The sequence below is a fragment of the Oryzias melastigma genome, linkage group LG14, assembly GCF_002922805.2.
Source record: "Oryzias melastigma strain HK-1 linkage group LG14, ASM292280v2, whole genome shotgun sequence".
Taxonomy (NCBI): Eukaryota; Metazoa; Chordata; class Actinopteri; order Beloniformes; family Adrianichthyidae; genus Oryzias; species Oryzias melastigma.
In genome coordinates this window covers 27,341,063-27,354,909 of record NC_050525.1, presented here as the reverse complement: position 1 = coordinate 27,354,909, position 13,847 = coordinate 27,341,063, and the positions used below count along the sequence as shown (strand labels likewise).

Sequence of the window (13,847 nt, the reverse complement as noted above, 5' to 3'; positions counted from 1 at the left end):
CACCATCATCACCAACATCACCATCATCATCACCATCACCATCATCACCATCACCACCATCATCACCATCATCACCATCATCATCACCATCACCATCATCATCATCATCACCATCATCACCATCATCACCATCATCACCATCATCATCACCACCATCATCACCATCATCACCACCATCATCATCACCATCATCACCACCATCATCATCATCACCATCATCACCACCATCATCATCATCATCATCATCATCACCATCATCACCATCATCACCATCATCCAACACGTCTCGTCTTCTCTTGCAGCTCCTTTGGTTTCTCATCACAAACCAGATAATCTCTTAAATTCTTCTTCTGAGCACATCGACCTTTTCCCCCGGAGCCCGTGGTCTTCTCGCCATGTCATCATGAGGGTCAGAGCGTTTAGTTGCTCCGCCCCTCATGTTTACTGTGCTTGACCTCCATCTCCTCGCTGAGAAGCTAAAAACCTTTTCCCACTTCCAGAGTCTCATTTGAATGCAGCCCTTCTCCTTACTGTGTGTTTGAACTGCAGACATGTAAATGAATATTTGAAGAGTTTAGTTTATAACTGTATTATTTTAAAGGTGTAAGGTTCTGGACAAAATCATCACTGTGCTGTTTTTAAAAAACATAGTCTTTTAAACTGGGACAATCTTCACAAATTTATGGACATTCGGCTGATGTTTAAGGTGCTACATAACTTAGCTCCAGATCCCCTTTCAGTATTTGTCAACCAAAGAAAAGACTCAGAACGAGTTACTCGGGGCTCTGTCAGAGGGGACTGTCTTATCCCGCTGCGCAGAAGTGCTTTCAGCCAGTCGGCCTGGTCAGGTAGGAGTGCTGCAGAGTGGAACTCAGTACCCGAGGAGATCAGACAATCCACCACATGCAAGGATTTCACAAAAAACTGAAAAAATACCTCACTCACACCCACAGGTGCCGACACTAAAAAAAATGTCCCTATTGTGATTGTGGTATGTCTTACTGTGCTGTCTTGTCCCTTTTCAGCTGTGTGTATCTGTATGTAGTGTAAGGTCTTTTCTTGTGTTTTACAGCTGTTATGCTCTCTAGATGTTAGTAGCCTGAGATGTACGTTTTTTCTCTTTTATTGTTTACTTGTGTTACTGTTACTGTCTTTTAACATTCTCGCCAGGGGACTACAGATAGAAAATAGCCTTTTTGGCTAACTCTGGCTTTTTTAAAACCATGTTTTAATTTTTAATCATGTATTTTGTTTTAAATCGCATTCCCCCCTTTTATAAATAAAATATGAATATGAATATGAATATTATCACTGCCAGTGTGTCTTTAACCTTGTTTTTTTACGGTGACCTTGACTTGAGGACTATGGATTTTTGTAAGTTCCTTCGGGATTAATAAAGTACTCTATCTATCTATCTATCTATCTATCTATCTATCTATCTATCTATCGTCATCATCATCATCAAAGCCGTCTCACATTAGTGATTGAACAGCTCCTCCTCTTTGTGACCTGAATGACCTTCAGAGCAGGTCAGAGTCAGAGACCAAGTCCACGTCCTGGATGTTGTGATGGCTGTGAGTGGTTTTCCTGAACCATAAATGGATCCACCTGTGAGTCACTGGATCAAGACACTCGTTGCTCAACACACCACATCCGCTCTCAGGTCTATATAGACCTGACTCCAGACTGGGACTGGCAGAGAAGGATGGGGTCTTCCACCGTGAGGGTTCTGCTGCTGCTGGCGGCTGCGCTGTGTCGCTCTGCGTCTCCGGCTGCCGTGGAGGACCAAAGCCTGGCGAAGGTTTGTCTGTGTGCCGACCACACAGGTGTTACAGCTGCAGAGCTCTCACCGCTGCTTCTTTCTCAGGCTTACCTGACGAGCTTCTTCAACCTGACTGAGCAGCCGGGCCCGTCAGCCCGACGGGGGGTGTCCCCCATGAGCAGGAAGCTGAGGGAAATGCAGCAGTTCTTCGGGCTGCAGGTCACCGGGACTCTGGACACCGACACCCTGGAAGTGATGAAGAAACCGCGCTGCGGCCTTCCAGATGTAAACATTGAGGAGTTCTCCACGTTCGGAAACAAAGCGAAATGGCAGAAAAACCCCCTCACGTACAGGTAAACCCCCTCACGTACAGGTAAACCCCCCTTACGTACAGGTAAACCCCCTCACGTACAGGTAAGCCTCTGCAGACCCTCCGGAAGCATCATGGGATGCATCATGTTCAAGATTAGATTTGCTTGAGGAAGTCATAATACTATTCCTCAGACCTTCAAACAGCTCTGGCCGAGCAGTCCCTTCTGACATGTCGGTCCAGCATGACGGAGATCAGGGAGCCTCAGCAGAGCCGAGTCAGGACTAGACGTGCAGAAGTTCCTGTTTCATGCCGATAAATCCTGGAACAGTTTTCAGTGTCCGGAATCAAACTCTCGGTTCTACGGCTGCACGTTTTGCTGGATTCAGTTTGCGGTGCGAATGGGGCGGGGTTGGTCTTGAGGTGAATGTCTATTGAAGTCCTGCTGCTCTGCAGAAACTATGTCCTTGAAAACGTCCTGTTTGTTTGTCACTCCTGCAGGATAGTGAACTACACGCCTGACATGACCCAGGCGGAAGTTCAGGATTCCATACAGAAAGCTCTGCATGTTTGGGAACAGGCCACGCCCCTGAGGTTCATCAGAACCAGCAGCGGCGCAGCGGACATCATGGTCTCCTTCAACCGTGGAGGTGAGTGTTTCACCTCGTGGTGATGATGTCATCGTTTCACTCGCTTCCACTTTACTAGATTATATCCTCTATTACTGTGTACAGACCTTCACATGTGTTTGTTCTACTGTCTTCTACTGTCATCTTCTGTCATCTACTGTCTTCTACTGTCTTCTACTGTCATCTACTGTCATCCACTGTATTCTACTGTCATCTACTGTCATCTACTGTCTTCTACTGTCTTCTACTGTCTTCTACTATCATCTACTGTCATCTACTGTCTTCTACTGTCATCTACTGTCATCTACTCTCATCTACTGTCTTCTACTGTCTTCTACTGTCATCTACTGTCATCTACTGTCTTCTACTGTCTTCTATTGTCTTCTACTGACTTCTACTGTCTTCTACTGTCATCTACTGTCTTCTACTGTCATGTACTGTCATCTACTGTCTTCTACTGTCTTCTACTGTCTTCTACTGTCATCCACTGTATTCTACTGTCATCTACTGTCATCTACTGTCTTCTACTGTCTTCTACTGTCATCTACTGTCTTCTACTGTCATCTACTGTCATCTACAGTCATCTACTGTCATCTACTGTCATCTACTGTCATCTACTGTCTTCTACTGTCTTCTACTGTCTTCTACTGTCATCTATTATTTTACTGTCTGGGGGAATCAACTCTGCATCTTGAAGCTGAAAGTCTATTTCTGTAAACTAGTCGTGAGAAACAACGTTCCATTTCCTTTTTGATTCAAAGCTTTCTTCAGTTTAGCATTTTTCTCTGTAATAGAGACTCTGATCCTCCGGTTCTACATTTTACTGTAACGTCGAATCTAAATGGACCTTTTTAAACTCTGTTCTGGCCAACAGCACATGGAGATTACTATCCCTTTGACGGGCCTCATGGCACGCTGGCCCACGCCTTCTCTCCCTCGTCTGGCATTGGAGGAGACGTTCATTTTGACGACGATGAGACCTTCACCTTCAGGTCCAGTAAAGGTGAGTTTGTCCTTTCAGTTCTGAACATGACTGCTGCCCAGCAGGTCTCGAATGGATCGTTTCTCATTCTCAGGTTACGTGCTCTTCATGGTCGCTGCTCACGAGTTTGGACACTCCCTGGGTCTGTCTCACTCCAACGACCGAGGCGCTCTCATGTACCCGCTGTACTCGTTCGGGAACCCCGATACCTTCGTCCTGCCCAAGGACGACGTCAGAGGGATCCAGTCTCTGTACGGTCGGTACCAAGATGAAACTGGTGACAGTCGAACATCACAGCTGGAACTTTACGTGTCTGTAGAATAAGTTCAGTCCTCCAACAAGCACCAAGATCCTGGATGCAGTCGAGGCCAGAAGACCAGTTCTGGTCCAGAAAGTCCGAAAAAACATCCAAACATTTCTGGTGACATAAACTTCAAGTCACTGACCATTACATCACACTGACACACACACACACACACACACACACATGGGCATGAGCTCAGCTGAGGCTTTTACAGCCTTTATTGCTGCAGGTTTGGATTGTCTTAAATGAGACTTTCAGAATGAATGGTCATTTTTTTCCTTTAATTTAAAGTGGACTTCACATTAGATGTGGTTGTAAATTTCATAGTGAAGCTTTCTGTGAGTTTTTCTTAAATAAAGAGTTCCATGTCTTTCCATGACGTACCTTTCAGGCCCAAACCCGCTCCAAAGTTCTGCTGACAGTGCCCCCCAGCCCCCCAGCACTCCCGAGTCATGTGACTCAGACGTGGTTTTGGATGCTGGCACCTCCTTCCAAGGAGGCCTCCTGCTCTTCCAGAACAGGTACCATCTCTGCACAGAACGGAGTCTCAGACAGAACATCCCTGATGTTTGTGTCTTCTCAGCACCTTCTGGCAGCTGGACGGTCAGAGCGGGAAACCTCAGAAAAGGCTCATCACAGACGCGTTTCCAAATGCTCCGGTCAACATCGATGCTGCATACGAAGACCAGCAGTCAGGAAACATCTTTCTCTTCAAGGGTAAAAGGTCTCTTCAGGCTGTCCGTTGTGTTTCTACCTGAACTGAACGTTGGATCTTTTGTCATCAGGTAGCAGAGTCTGGGCCTTCAGCGGGAACCAGCTGGTCCAGGGCTACCCAAAAAACCTCATGAGTTTTGGTCTGCCGTGGTTTCTGAGCAGGGTCGATGCTGTCCTCTACGACGGGGACTCTGGACAAACTCTTTTCTTTCTTGGCCGATATTACTTCAGGTGAGTGGAAGGTTTGTGTCTTTGTGAGAGCGATCCCGGTTCTCTTCTCTGACTGCTTCGTCTTCTGCAGTTACAACCGAGGCTGGCGTCTCCAGAGGACAGAACGGAAGTTTCCTGAGGTGACCAGCAGCGTGAGAGCCGCCTTCCAGCACCAAGGTGACAAAATGCTTTCAGGGAGACGTTTCATAGTTTATCAAAGAATTGTCAAAGTGTAGATGCGTGTCGTCCTGTGAGTTGATGCCGTGTTCAGGTGTGTTTGCAGGAGCGTACTGCCAAATGATTTGAAGCGGATAAACTCTGATTGAGCTGACCCCGAGTCTGTGCTCTGCAGGTTTCATCTACATCCACAGTGGAGTTTCCCTGTTCGAGTACAGTCAGACGACCTGGAGGCTGACCCGCGTGCTGAAGAGCAACCACTTCCTGTCCTGCAGTAACAGCTGATCCATCAATAAATGTCATTTGAAAAGCTGCTGTGGTGTGAATCCTCTAGTCTGCTGGTCGTTTTGAGATGTTACGAAAAATCAATGAATTCATCATTTCTTTGTACATTTGCTGGTTCAGGACTAATGCAGACAGAAATCTTCCACTGAGCAGAACTGCACAACATTAATGTTACGCAAAGCCGACAGCATAAACAGGAAAGACAGATCCTCAAATACCATAAAAAGTCAAATGTTTACATCAGTTAACAGATTTTTGGTGGGACTACTTCCTGAGTTTCAATTTAGTAAATCTTCATTCTTCTAAAAAACTGCCTAGTACTTCAAGGAGTATTACTCGTGAAAATATGAAGGATTTTTACTGTATACTTTTGGAGAAAGTACATTTTAAATACCACAAAAAGGTCTCATTTTTACATCAGCCAACAGAATTTAAGTGGGTCTTATTCCTGATTCTCAATTTAGTACATCATCATTCATTTACAGACTTACTAAGTACATCAAAGAGTACTTCTCCCGAAAATATCAAGTATTTTTACTGTATACTTTTTGAGAAAAGTACATCTGAAATACCATTAAAAGTCTAAGTTTTTAATAAGTTGCCTGTCTTTGGGTGGGACTAATTCCTGATTCTCAATTTAGTACTTCACTATTCCTTTACAGAATAACTTAGTACTTCAAGTAGTACTACTCCTGAAAATATGTAGTATCTTTACTGTAAACATTTTGCGAAAAGTACATCCGAAATACTATGAAAAGTTTAATTTTTCAATCAGTTGGCTGACTTTGGGTGAGACTAATTGCTGCAGATAAACATAAATGGCTCAAAAACTTCACAAACTCACTTATCTTCAGCCACTTTTCAATTTGTAAAAAAAAATCATGTATGGTTGGATACAAAAAAAACAGCTTTACTTTCAGTGCATGCACACCTTGAATCACGTGGCACGCGCCTGTTCCACTTTTAAATTCCACATGTGGCCACTAGATGGCAGCGTAAAACATAAATTATTACAATCTTACAATGATATTACAATGATATTACAATGATATTACAATGAATCGTTAATGGTATTGGACCGTATAAGAAAAATAACAATCAACCCATATTAAAGAACAAAGAACACATGAAACATTGGGGGAGACAGAACAGTGACCTTAAAGAAGAATCTGAAGGTTTTACAGACAGATAGTTTTTACAGTTATCAACCACCTTTCCCAGCTGGGCTTAGAAATGCTCAGGAACGTCTGAGAAGATTCTGTATGAAGCAGCAGGTGTGGAGAAAAGGACATGATAAAGATGAACACCTGAAACGTTCCCATCATCCTCAGAAGGTCTGGATGAACTAGTTTGATCTAATAGAGCAGTCATGCAGATCTGGTTGTTGGCTTAATTCCACAGAGCATATATATTATAGCATAACATGTACAATGTGAAGAATTACATTTAACTCAAATATTGATTTCAGTTGAGATAATTGATGTGGTTGACAGGAAGTGTATTAGAGCCCTGTGTGCAAACATAGGTGACCATATTTAGATAGAATGTTTTTTTTTACCATATAAATATGTTATCTCTAACAAAATCAAATAATTGTTATTTACGATTGTACGTAGATATTACCCAGTAAAAAATATATTTGTAATAAGTGTTTCAGTCAGAAAGATGGAGAGAGTATACATTTGTGGATTGCTCTGTTGTGTTTATGTTTTGGATAATATAATTAACAGATACATAAGCAACCTCATCATAATTCTGGCAAAATATTAAATTCATAAGAAAAATGGTAAGAAAAAAAACGTATTAAAACTTTTTAAATGTATTACTTCTGATTGAGCAGAGCCCACACTTCCTTTTCTTTCTATCTCTGTTGTTCTGATTAGTCTGACATATTTTCATTGTTTGTTTTTCTGTTTCTGAAATGTCTCGAGTTTTGTACTAAATATTGAACTCAAATTGTGTTTGAATAAAAAATAAATCAATAAAAAAACTTATCTGGGATTTTGACCTTCCTGAATCCGGCAGGAACTTCCTGTTTAGAACACCAGAGGGGAGGGGCTGAGCTGTCCGGTGTTTCTACTGTATATACTACAATTCCCAGAATGCATAGCGAACCCCGCCCCGGGCTCTGATTGGCTGCGTTCCTCCTGTGCTTGACTGAAGGTGAAGCAGCGCAGTTCGGGTCACGGACCCGTCCTCGTCTCCATAATGTGGTCCAGTGGACTTCCGCGGTCACTCCTCTGCAGACAGCAGGTAGGAACCGCGGCGGAACCTCCGGTTCTGCTGGTCCGACCCAGACGCGGGGCTGCGTCTGGCCGCGGTCCGGCTCCCAGGCGCGGGAAAGACAGCAGCTCCGCTAGCAGGCCTCTGTGACCGACCCGACAGAACCAGCAAACCGAACCGGAGCACTGAAGGAGAACTTAGTTCTGATGAGTTAAACTGTAGTTAAATGTGGGCTTGAACTAAATTTAAATAGTTTGATAACTTTACTAACAGAACCGGTCCATATTCATCTGTCTGGACTCTTCACATCTTCTCTCAGCTTGTCTGAACTCTGGTTCCGGTATCAGAATGACTTTAAACTGTTGAATCTCTCCAGCAAATGTCTTTAATGTTCTGATGCTTCATGTGTGACGTCACAAAAACAACCACATGAGGTTTCCTCATCAGAACCGACCCGAAGGTTCTGAGATGACACAACAAACAGAAGTTCTTCTGGAGGATTTATTTGGTTCTGTGTGATCCAATCTTTACTGCAGATGTTCTGTAGAATCAGTAATATCTGTGTGTCCTCTGTGATGTTCTGAAGACGTGTTGGCTCTGTGGTTCTGAGGTTCTGGTTCTGTCTGTGCAGACCCAGAATCTCCTCTCCAGGACATGCACGACCTCCTCTGCTCTTCAGGTAAGAATTCACCTCATTTACTGCAGGAACGCGACAATTCACTTTCCCACAATGCAGTTCATCATTTTATTCTATGAAATACACTTGGGGCTGTGGTGCAGCGGTTAGCACTCCCGCCTCACCCCAGAACCACCAACTGTGGACCTTTCTGTGTGGGGAGTGCCCGTTCTCCTCGTGCATCGGTTACTCTAGAGGTCACACGAGGAGCGCAGGTTCTCCCACAGACAACACGACTCACCTGTGAAATTAAATTATTCTGTTGCTATTCGTTTAAACTACACTTACATTTATTAAAACATCATAAAAATATGTTGATGATTCATGAACTTTAGAAAAGTTTAAGTGACCTTTGACCTACTCCACTTCAAAGATCATTAATTTAGTAAAAATGTTGCAGATTTGGTTATTAGTTCAAAATGTGACAAGATTAGTTTAAAAATGTTTACGTGATTTTTCTTTAACATTAAATTATTGATAAACATGGAATAACGTAGAGAAAATGTAGTGATCTTAGAGATCATCTGAAAATGTAACAATTACTGAGATTACTAAAGTTCTGAATATTGATATTTGGTTCCAGCTTGTTGTCATTGTTGATAATTATGGTGATAAATCAGAGTCTTCACATGAGGAGGATCAATATTTAATCATTATACACTTTTACTGTTGAGCTGCTTCATACAATCATTTACTGAGTCTGTAAAAATCATCTTTAGTGCAGTAATATTTACTATTCTAGAGTATCTATACCAGGTAACCCCCCCCCCCACACACACACACCTCCAGGTGTTGACAGTCTACCTCCTGCAGGAGGTGGTCATCGTCAGCGCCGTCCGCACTCCGATGGGTTCTTTCAAAGGCAGCCTGGCGGCGGTTCCGGCCACCAAACTGGGCTCTGTGGCCATCAGAGGCGCCGTGGAGCGAGCAGGTGTGTTGGGACTCAGGTTCTGGTTCTGGTGGAGCTGCTGACCCGGTCTGTCGTCGGCAGGAATCTCTCCTGAAGAGGTGAAGGAGGTCTACATGGGGAACGTGCTGCAGGCCGGACAGGGTCAGGCCCCCACCCGGCAGGCGCTGCTGGGAGCAGGTAGTCAGAACGTGGAGGTAGCCCCGCCCCCTGATGGAGCAGACACATGAAGCTGCTGACTGTCTGCAGGCTTGAGCCTCGGGACCCCCGCCACCACCATCAACAAAGTCTGTGCGTCCGGGATGAAAGCCGTCATGATGGCTGCCCAGAGCCTGATGTGCGGTCACCAGGTAACCGATGCAGTCTGATCGTCACCAGGTAACTGTCTCAGACTGATGGTCACCAGCTCAGTCTGATGGTCACCAGGTAACCTGCTCAGTCTGATGGTCACCAGGTAACCGGCTCAGTCTGATGGTCACCAGCTCAGTCTGATGGTCACCAGCTCCGTCTGATGGTCACCAGCTCAGTCTGATGGTCACCAGCTCAGTCTGATGGTCACCAGCTCAGTCTGATGGTCACCAGGCGCTTGTAGTAGTTTATAAACTTCAGATCCAACATGATTCTGTATCTCACTGCCTGAAATGTATCTGTTAGCAAATATCCAGTTACTCTGATACTCGAATACTCGGATACTCTGGTACTGGTCACAGTGACTGACCCGTGTCCCGTCTCTTCAGGACGTGATGGTGGCTGGCGGCATGGAGAGCATGTCCAACGTCCCGTACGTGATGGCCAGAGAGACCCCCGCTTACGGGGGGGTGAAGATGGAGGATCTGATCGTGAAGGACGGACTCACAGACGTCTACAACAAGTTCCATATGGTATCTGTCAGCAGGTCTCAGGGTGAAGGTGTCCCGGTTCTGCTGGTAACCTTTGTCGACCCGTCAGGGGAACTGCGCGGAAAACACGGCCAAGAACAGCCGCATCAGCAGAGAGGAGCAGGACGCCTTCGCCATCAGCTCGTACAGCCGCAGCAGAGCGGCGTACGAGGCCGGCGTGTTGGCCAAGGAGATCGTTCCCGTCAGCATCCCTCAGAAAGGTACTGCGGCTGGACTCTGTCGGTGGCGGTGGAGGAGCTGTGAGGACACCGAGCTGCTGTGTCTGCAGGGAAGCAGGAGGTGGTGGTGTCGGAGGACGAGGAGTGGAGGCGCGTGGACTTCAGCAAGGTCCCCAAACTGAGACCGGTGTTCCTGAAGGAGAACGGTAACGTCAGGATCCACTTCATGACCGGAGGATCCGGTTTCTGCTCTGAGACTTTATCCTCTGGATTTACTAAACTATAAGTTTAATGCAGTTCACATCGTCGTCTGATTCAGAGTGGATAACCCTGATCAATCTGATTAGATCAGATCCTCCAGTGAGACTCTGATCAATAGCTGGTTCTGAATAGAGCAGCAGAAGTTTCCAGATTCTTGTATTTCTTCAAGATAATCAATTAAATCTGTAAACAAACAAAGAATGAACGTCAAATCCATTCAGATTTGAGTTTGATCAAGTTTAGAACATTCTAGCTCACTGCGTGGTCACATGACTTGATCAATTCAGAGACTGAATGATGGTTAATGAGGATGATCGTTTTTACCTGAGAGGGAAATAAACCGACCATAAATCAATCCAGAAGGGATTATTGGGTGGCTGTGTGACAGCGGTCGACCTCTGATCAAATGATCACAGGTTCAATTCCCGGCTTCCATGAGTCGAAGTGTCCTTGGCCAAGACTCTCCTCCCACTATCAGCCAATCAGGAAATATCCGTCGGAGTCGCTCATCCACCAAAAACCCTAAAAACCCCCAAATAAACTCATCTGGTCTTCGTATCGCTTGAACTTGTTCTCAGTCTGCTGCCATCGTCCAATCAGCAGCCAGAGTAACTCGCCTCGATTATCCACAAAATCTCAGAAGACATCACAATAAGCCCTGCCCCCCTCAGTAAACTAACACCTGAAGACATCACAATAAGCCCCGCCCCCCTCAGTAAACTAACACCTGAAGACATCACCATAAGCCCCGCCCCTCGTACTACATAGCTACTACAGTTTAGTGGTTCTGCATGACCTTATTGTGACCTTTGAGACACCAAACCGCTGAGATTCAGTTTAAAGATCTCCTGTGATGAAGATGCTGTTTCGGGTGATTTTTACAGCATTTTTCTCATAAAGGAAAAACTATAGAAAATAATTTAGACAAAAACTTTCTTCGGAGTATTCTCATAGAACTGGATGGTAAACGGATTTCATCAATGGAGTTTGTTGTTCTGGACGATGTATTTTCTGGCTCTCTCCTTCCCAGCTTACCATAACCACTGCTCCTGGAGTAATCAGATTACTCATGAGGCTGTAACTGGAGGATGTCATTTCTGTTCAGGCACAGTAACTGCTGCAAACGCCAGCACTCTGAACGACGGTGCCGCGGCTCTGGTGCTGATGACGACGGCGGCGGCGGGCCGCCTGGGTGTGAAGCCACTGGCCAGGATTGTTGGTAAGCCCCGCCCAGCCAGCAGCGTCCTCTAGGGGGCAGCAGAGGGATTGTTCTGTGGCTAAGGCGGTGACTCTGTTCTCTCAAAGCCTTTGCAGACGCTGCCGTCGCTCCGGTCGATTTCCCCATCGCGCCCGCCTTCGCCGTGCCAAAGGTAAAGAACGGCCCTGGTTTCACGGGGGAAACGAGGCCGAGTCTGAGCGGGAAACCGCCTGAGGCTGCTCAGTGATCTGTCGAAGTTGTTCTGTTCAGGGATCTGTCGAAGTTGTTCTGTTCAGTGATCTGTCGAAGTTGTCCTGTTCAGGGATCTGTCAAAGCTGTCTGTCAGTAGAACATGAAGATCATTTTAACTCTTTCATCCACTGAATGTTCAGAAGATAAAAAAGTTTAGCGTTTATGTGACAAACAGAACCAGTAAGAAACTAGGGGGGGGGGGGTCTAAACGCAGGATCCAGGCTGGCTCAGCTCCATCCGGACCGGTTCTGGTTCTGTCTGTACATTCTTAGATCCTGAAAACTCCGAGAGGTCGAAGCTCCTCCAGGAGGTGCTGAGCCTCTAATGTTCAGGTCCACCAGGTCCCAGCTGAAGCTGAATTCTGGAAGCCCAGCTTCAGCCTGAACCCGAGTGTCCTGAACAGCTGAGGGTCTGAGGTTCCAGAACTCTGAGGTTCTGGAGGTCTGAGGTCCTGATTCCCTCCTGCAGCCTCAGACGTTCAGCAGAAATGACCAAACATCAGAGAATATGCAGAGGTCGTCTGAGTGACCTTGAGCTGCTCTCTGAGTCTTTGATGACATCACAGTGCACGTGTGTGTGCACGTTGCAGGTGCTGAAGGCTGCAGGCCTGAAGACAGACGACATCAGCATGTGGGAGATCAATGAAGCCTTCAGCGTGGTGGTCTTAGCCAACATCAAGATGCTGGACCTCGACCCCGGTAAAGTCAACATCCACGGGGGGGCCGTCTCTCTGGGACACCCCATTGGGTAAGCGAGGGGGCGGGGCCGCAGAGCACTCGACCGTCTCTTTTGTGAACGCTGACGTCACTCTGTTTTACTCCACAGGATGTCTGGAGCGAGGATCGTGGGTCACATGGTCCACAACCTGACGGCTGGTCAGTTCGGGCTGGCGAGCATCTGCAATGGAGGAGGCGGAGCCTCTGCCATTCTGATTGAGAAACTATGAAGATAGACGTTGAGTTGGCGCGTCTGTTACGGCTGCAGCAGCCTGAAGTCACACTCCTTTGTTTTTGAGTTTCATGTTTGAGAAATAAAGACTTCTAGTGAGAAATGTCTGGAGATTCTGTTTGACCTGCAGACGGTCTGCTGCAGACGGACTGCTGCAGACGGACTCTGCTGCAGACGGACTGCTGCAGACGGTCTGCTGCAGACGGACTCTGCTGCAGACGGACTGCTGCAGACGGACTCTGCTGCAGACGGACTGCTGCAGACGGCTAGACGACTGGTCTGAGTCATGTTACCATGACAACTTCTACAACAAATCGCGAGTGAGCTTGTTGGAAGGCCACACCTCTTCCGCTAAAAGCTGCTCAGGGGAATCTGTCAATCAAACATTAAAGGTGGAGCCAGCGGGCACAGCTTCTGATTGGTCGGTTCATACCTGGAATAACCTGAATTACAGTAAAAATATTTTAATATAGAATTATTGGCAGGAAGGTCTCGGCTCAAGTCCTGACTGGGGGACCAGAACCACCAGTGGGGGACCTCTCTGTGTGTGAGGCAGGGCTGGGTATCCATAACAATTCAGTTTGATTCACCAGAGCCTGGATCGATTCAGTTCAGATTTTTTTTCAATTCTCTCAATTCAATTAAATTTTAATTTTGCACATTTAGACACATTTGTTCAGAAATAAAACAATAATCGATCAGGGGCCCATTCGAAGAAGCAGTTTCAACAAATTTAGAGTTCAAACCTGAACTTAGAGTCACTGGACTCTAAATTCTCAAATCAGGGTTTTTGGTTCCAGAACAGCTGAAAATGTTTGATTCAATCAACTTGAAGTTGTCAGAACCAGAATCAGGTGTGAGCGTCGCGACCATAAAAAGCCCTGATCAATGGAGCAAAGACAGCATGATTCACCATGGCAACGGGAACAAGCGCCTGAGTTTAGTACTTCCG

At 46.0% G+C, this 13,847-nt stretch overlaps 2 protein-coding genes across 2 annotated transcripts; both read left to right on the top strand.

The window, feature by feature from the left end:
• The first annotated feature begins 1,494 nt into the window (after positions 1–1,494).
• LOC112141141 (collagenase 3) lies at positions 1,495–5,395 on the top strand. The gene is made up of 10 exons (XM_024264207.2): positions 1,495–1,801; positions 1,868–2,115; positions 2,574–2,722; positions 3,576–3,704; positions 3,778–3,939; positions 4,379–4,508; positions 4,571–4,704; positions 4,773–4,932; positions 5,003–5,088; positions 5,264–5,395. The coding sequence occupies exons 1-10, from the start codon at positions 1,706–1,708 to the stop codon at positions 5,371–5,373; spliced, it is 1,404 nt and encodes a 467-aa protein (XP_024119975.1). The 5' UTR covers positions 1,495–1,705; the 3' UTR covers positions 5,374–5,395.
• Positions 5,396–7,469: 2,074 nt separating this feature from the next.
• On the top strand, positions 7,470–12,998 carry acat1 (acetyl-CoA acetyltransferase 1). The gene is made up of 12 exons (XM_024264271.2): positions 7,470–7,626; positions 8,228–8,275; positions 9,086–9,203; positions 9,264–9,359; positions 9,429–9,529; positions 9,917–10,060; positions 10,128–10,278; positions 10,347–10,442; positions 11,603–11,716; positions 11,803–11,867; positions 12,537–12,694; positions 12,773–12,998. The coding sequence occupies exons 1-12, from the start codon at positions 7,582–7,584 to the stop codon at positions 12,891–12,893; spliced, it is 1,257 nt and encodes a 418-aa protein (XP_024120039.1). The 5' UTR covers positions 7,470–7,581; the 3' UTR covers positions 12,894–12,998.
• Positions 12,999–13,847: the final 849 nt, after the last annotated feature.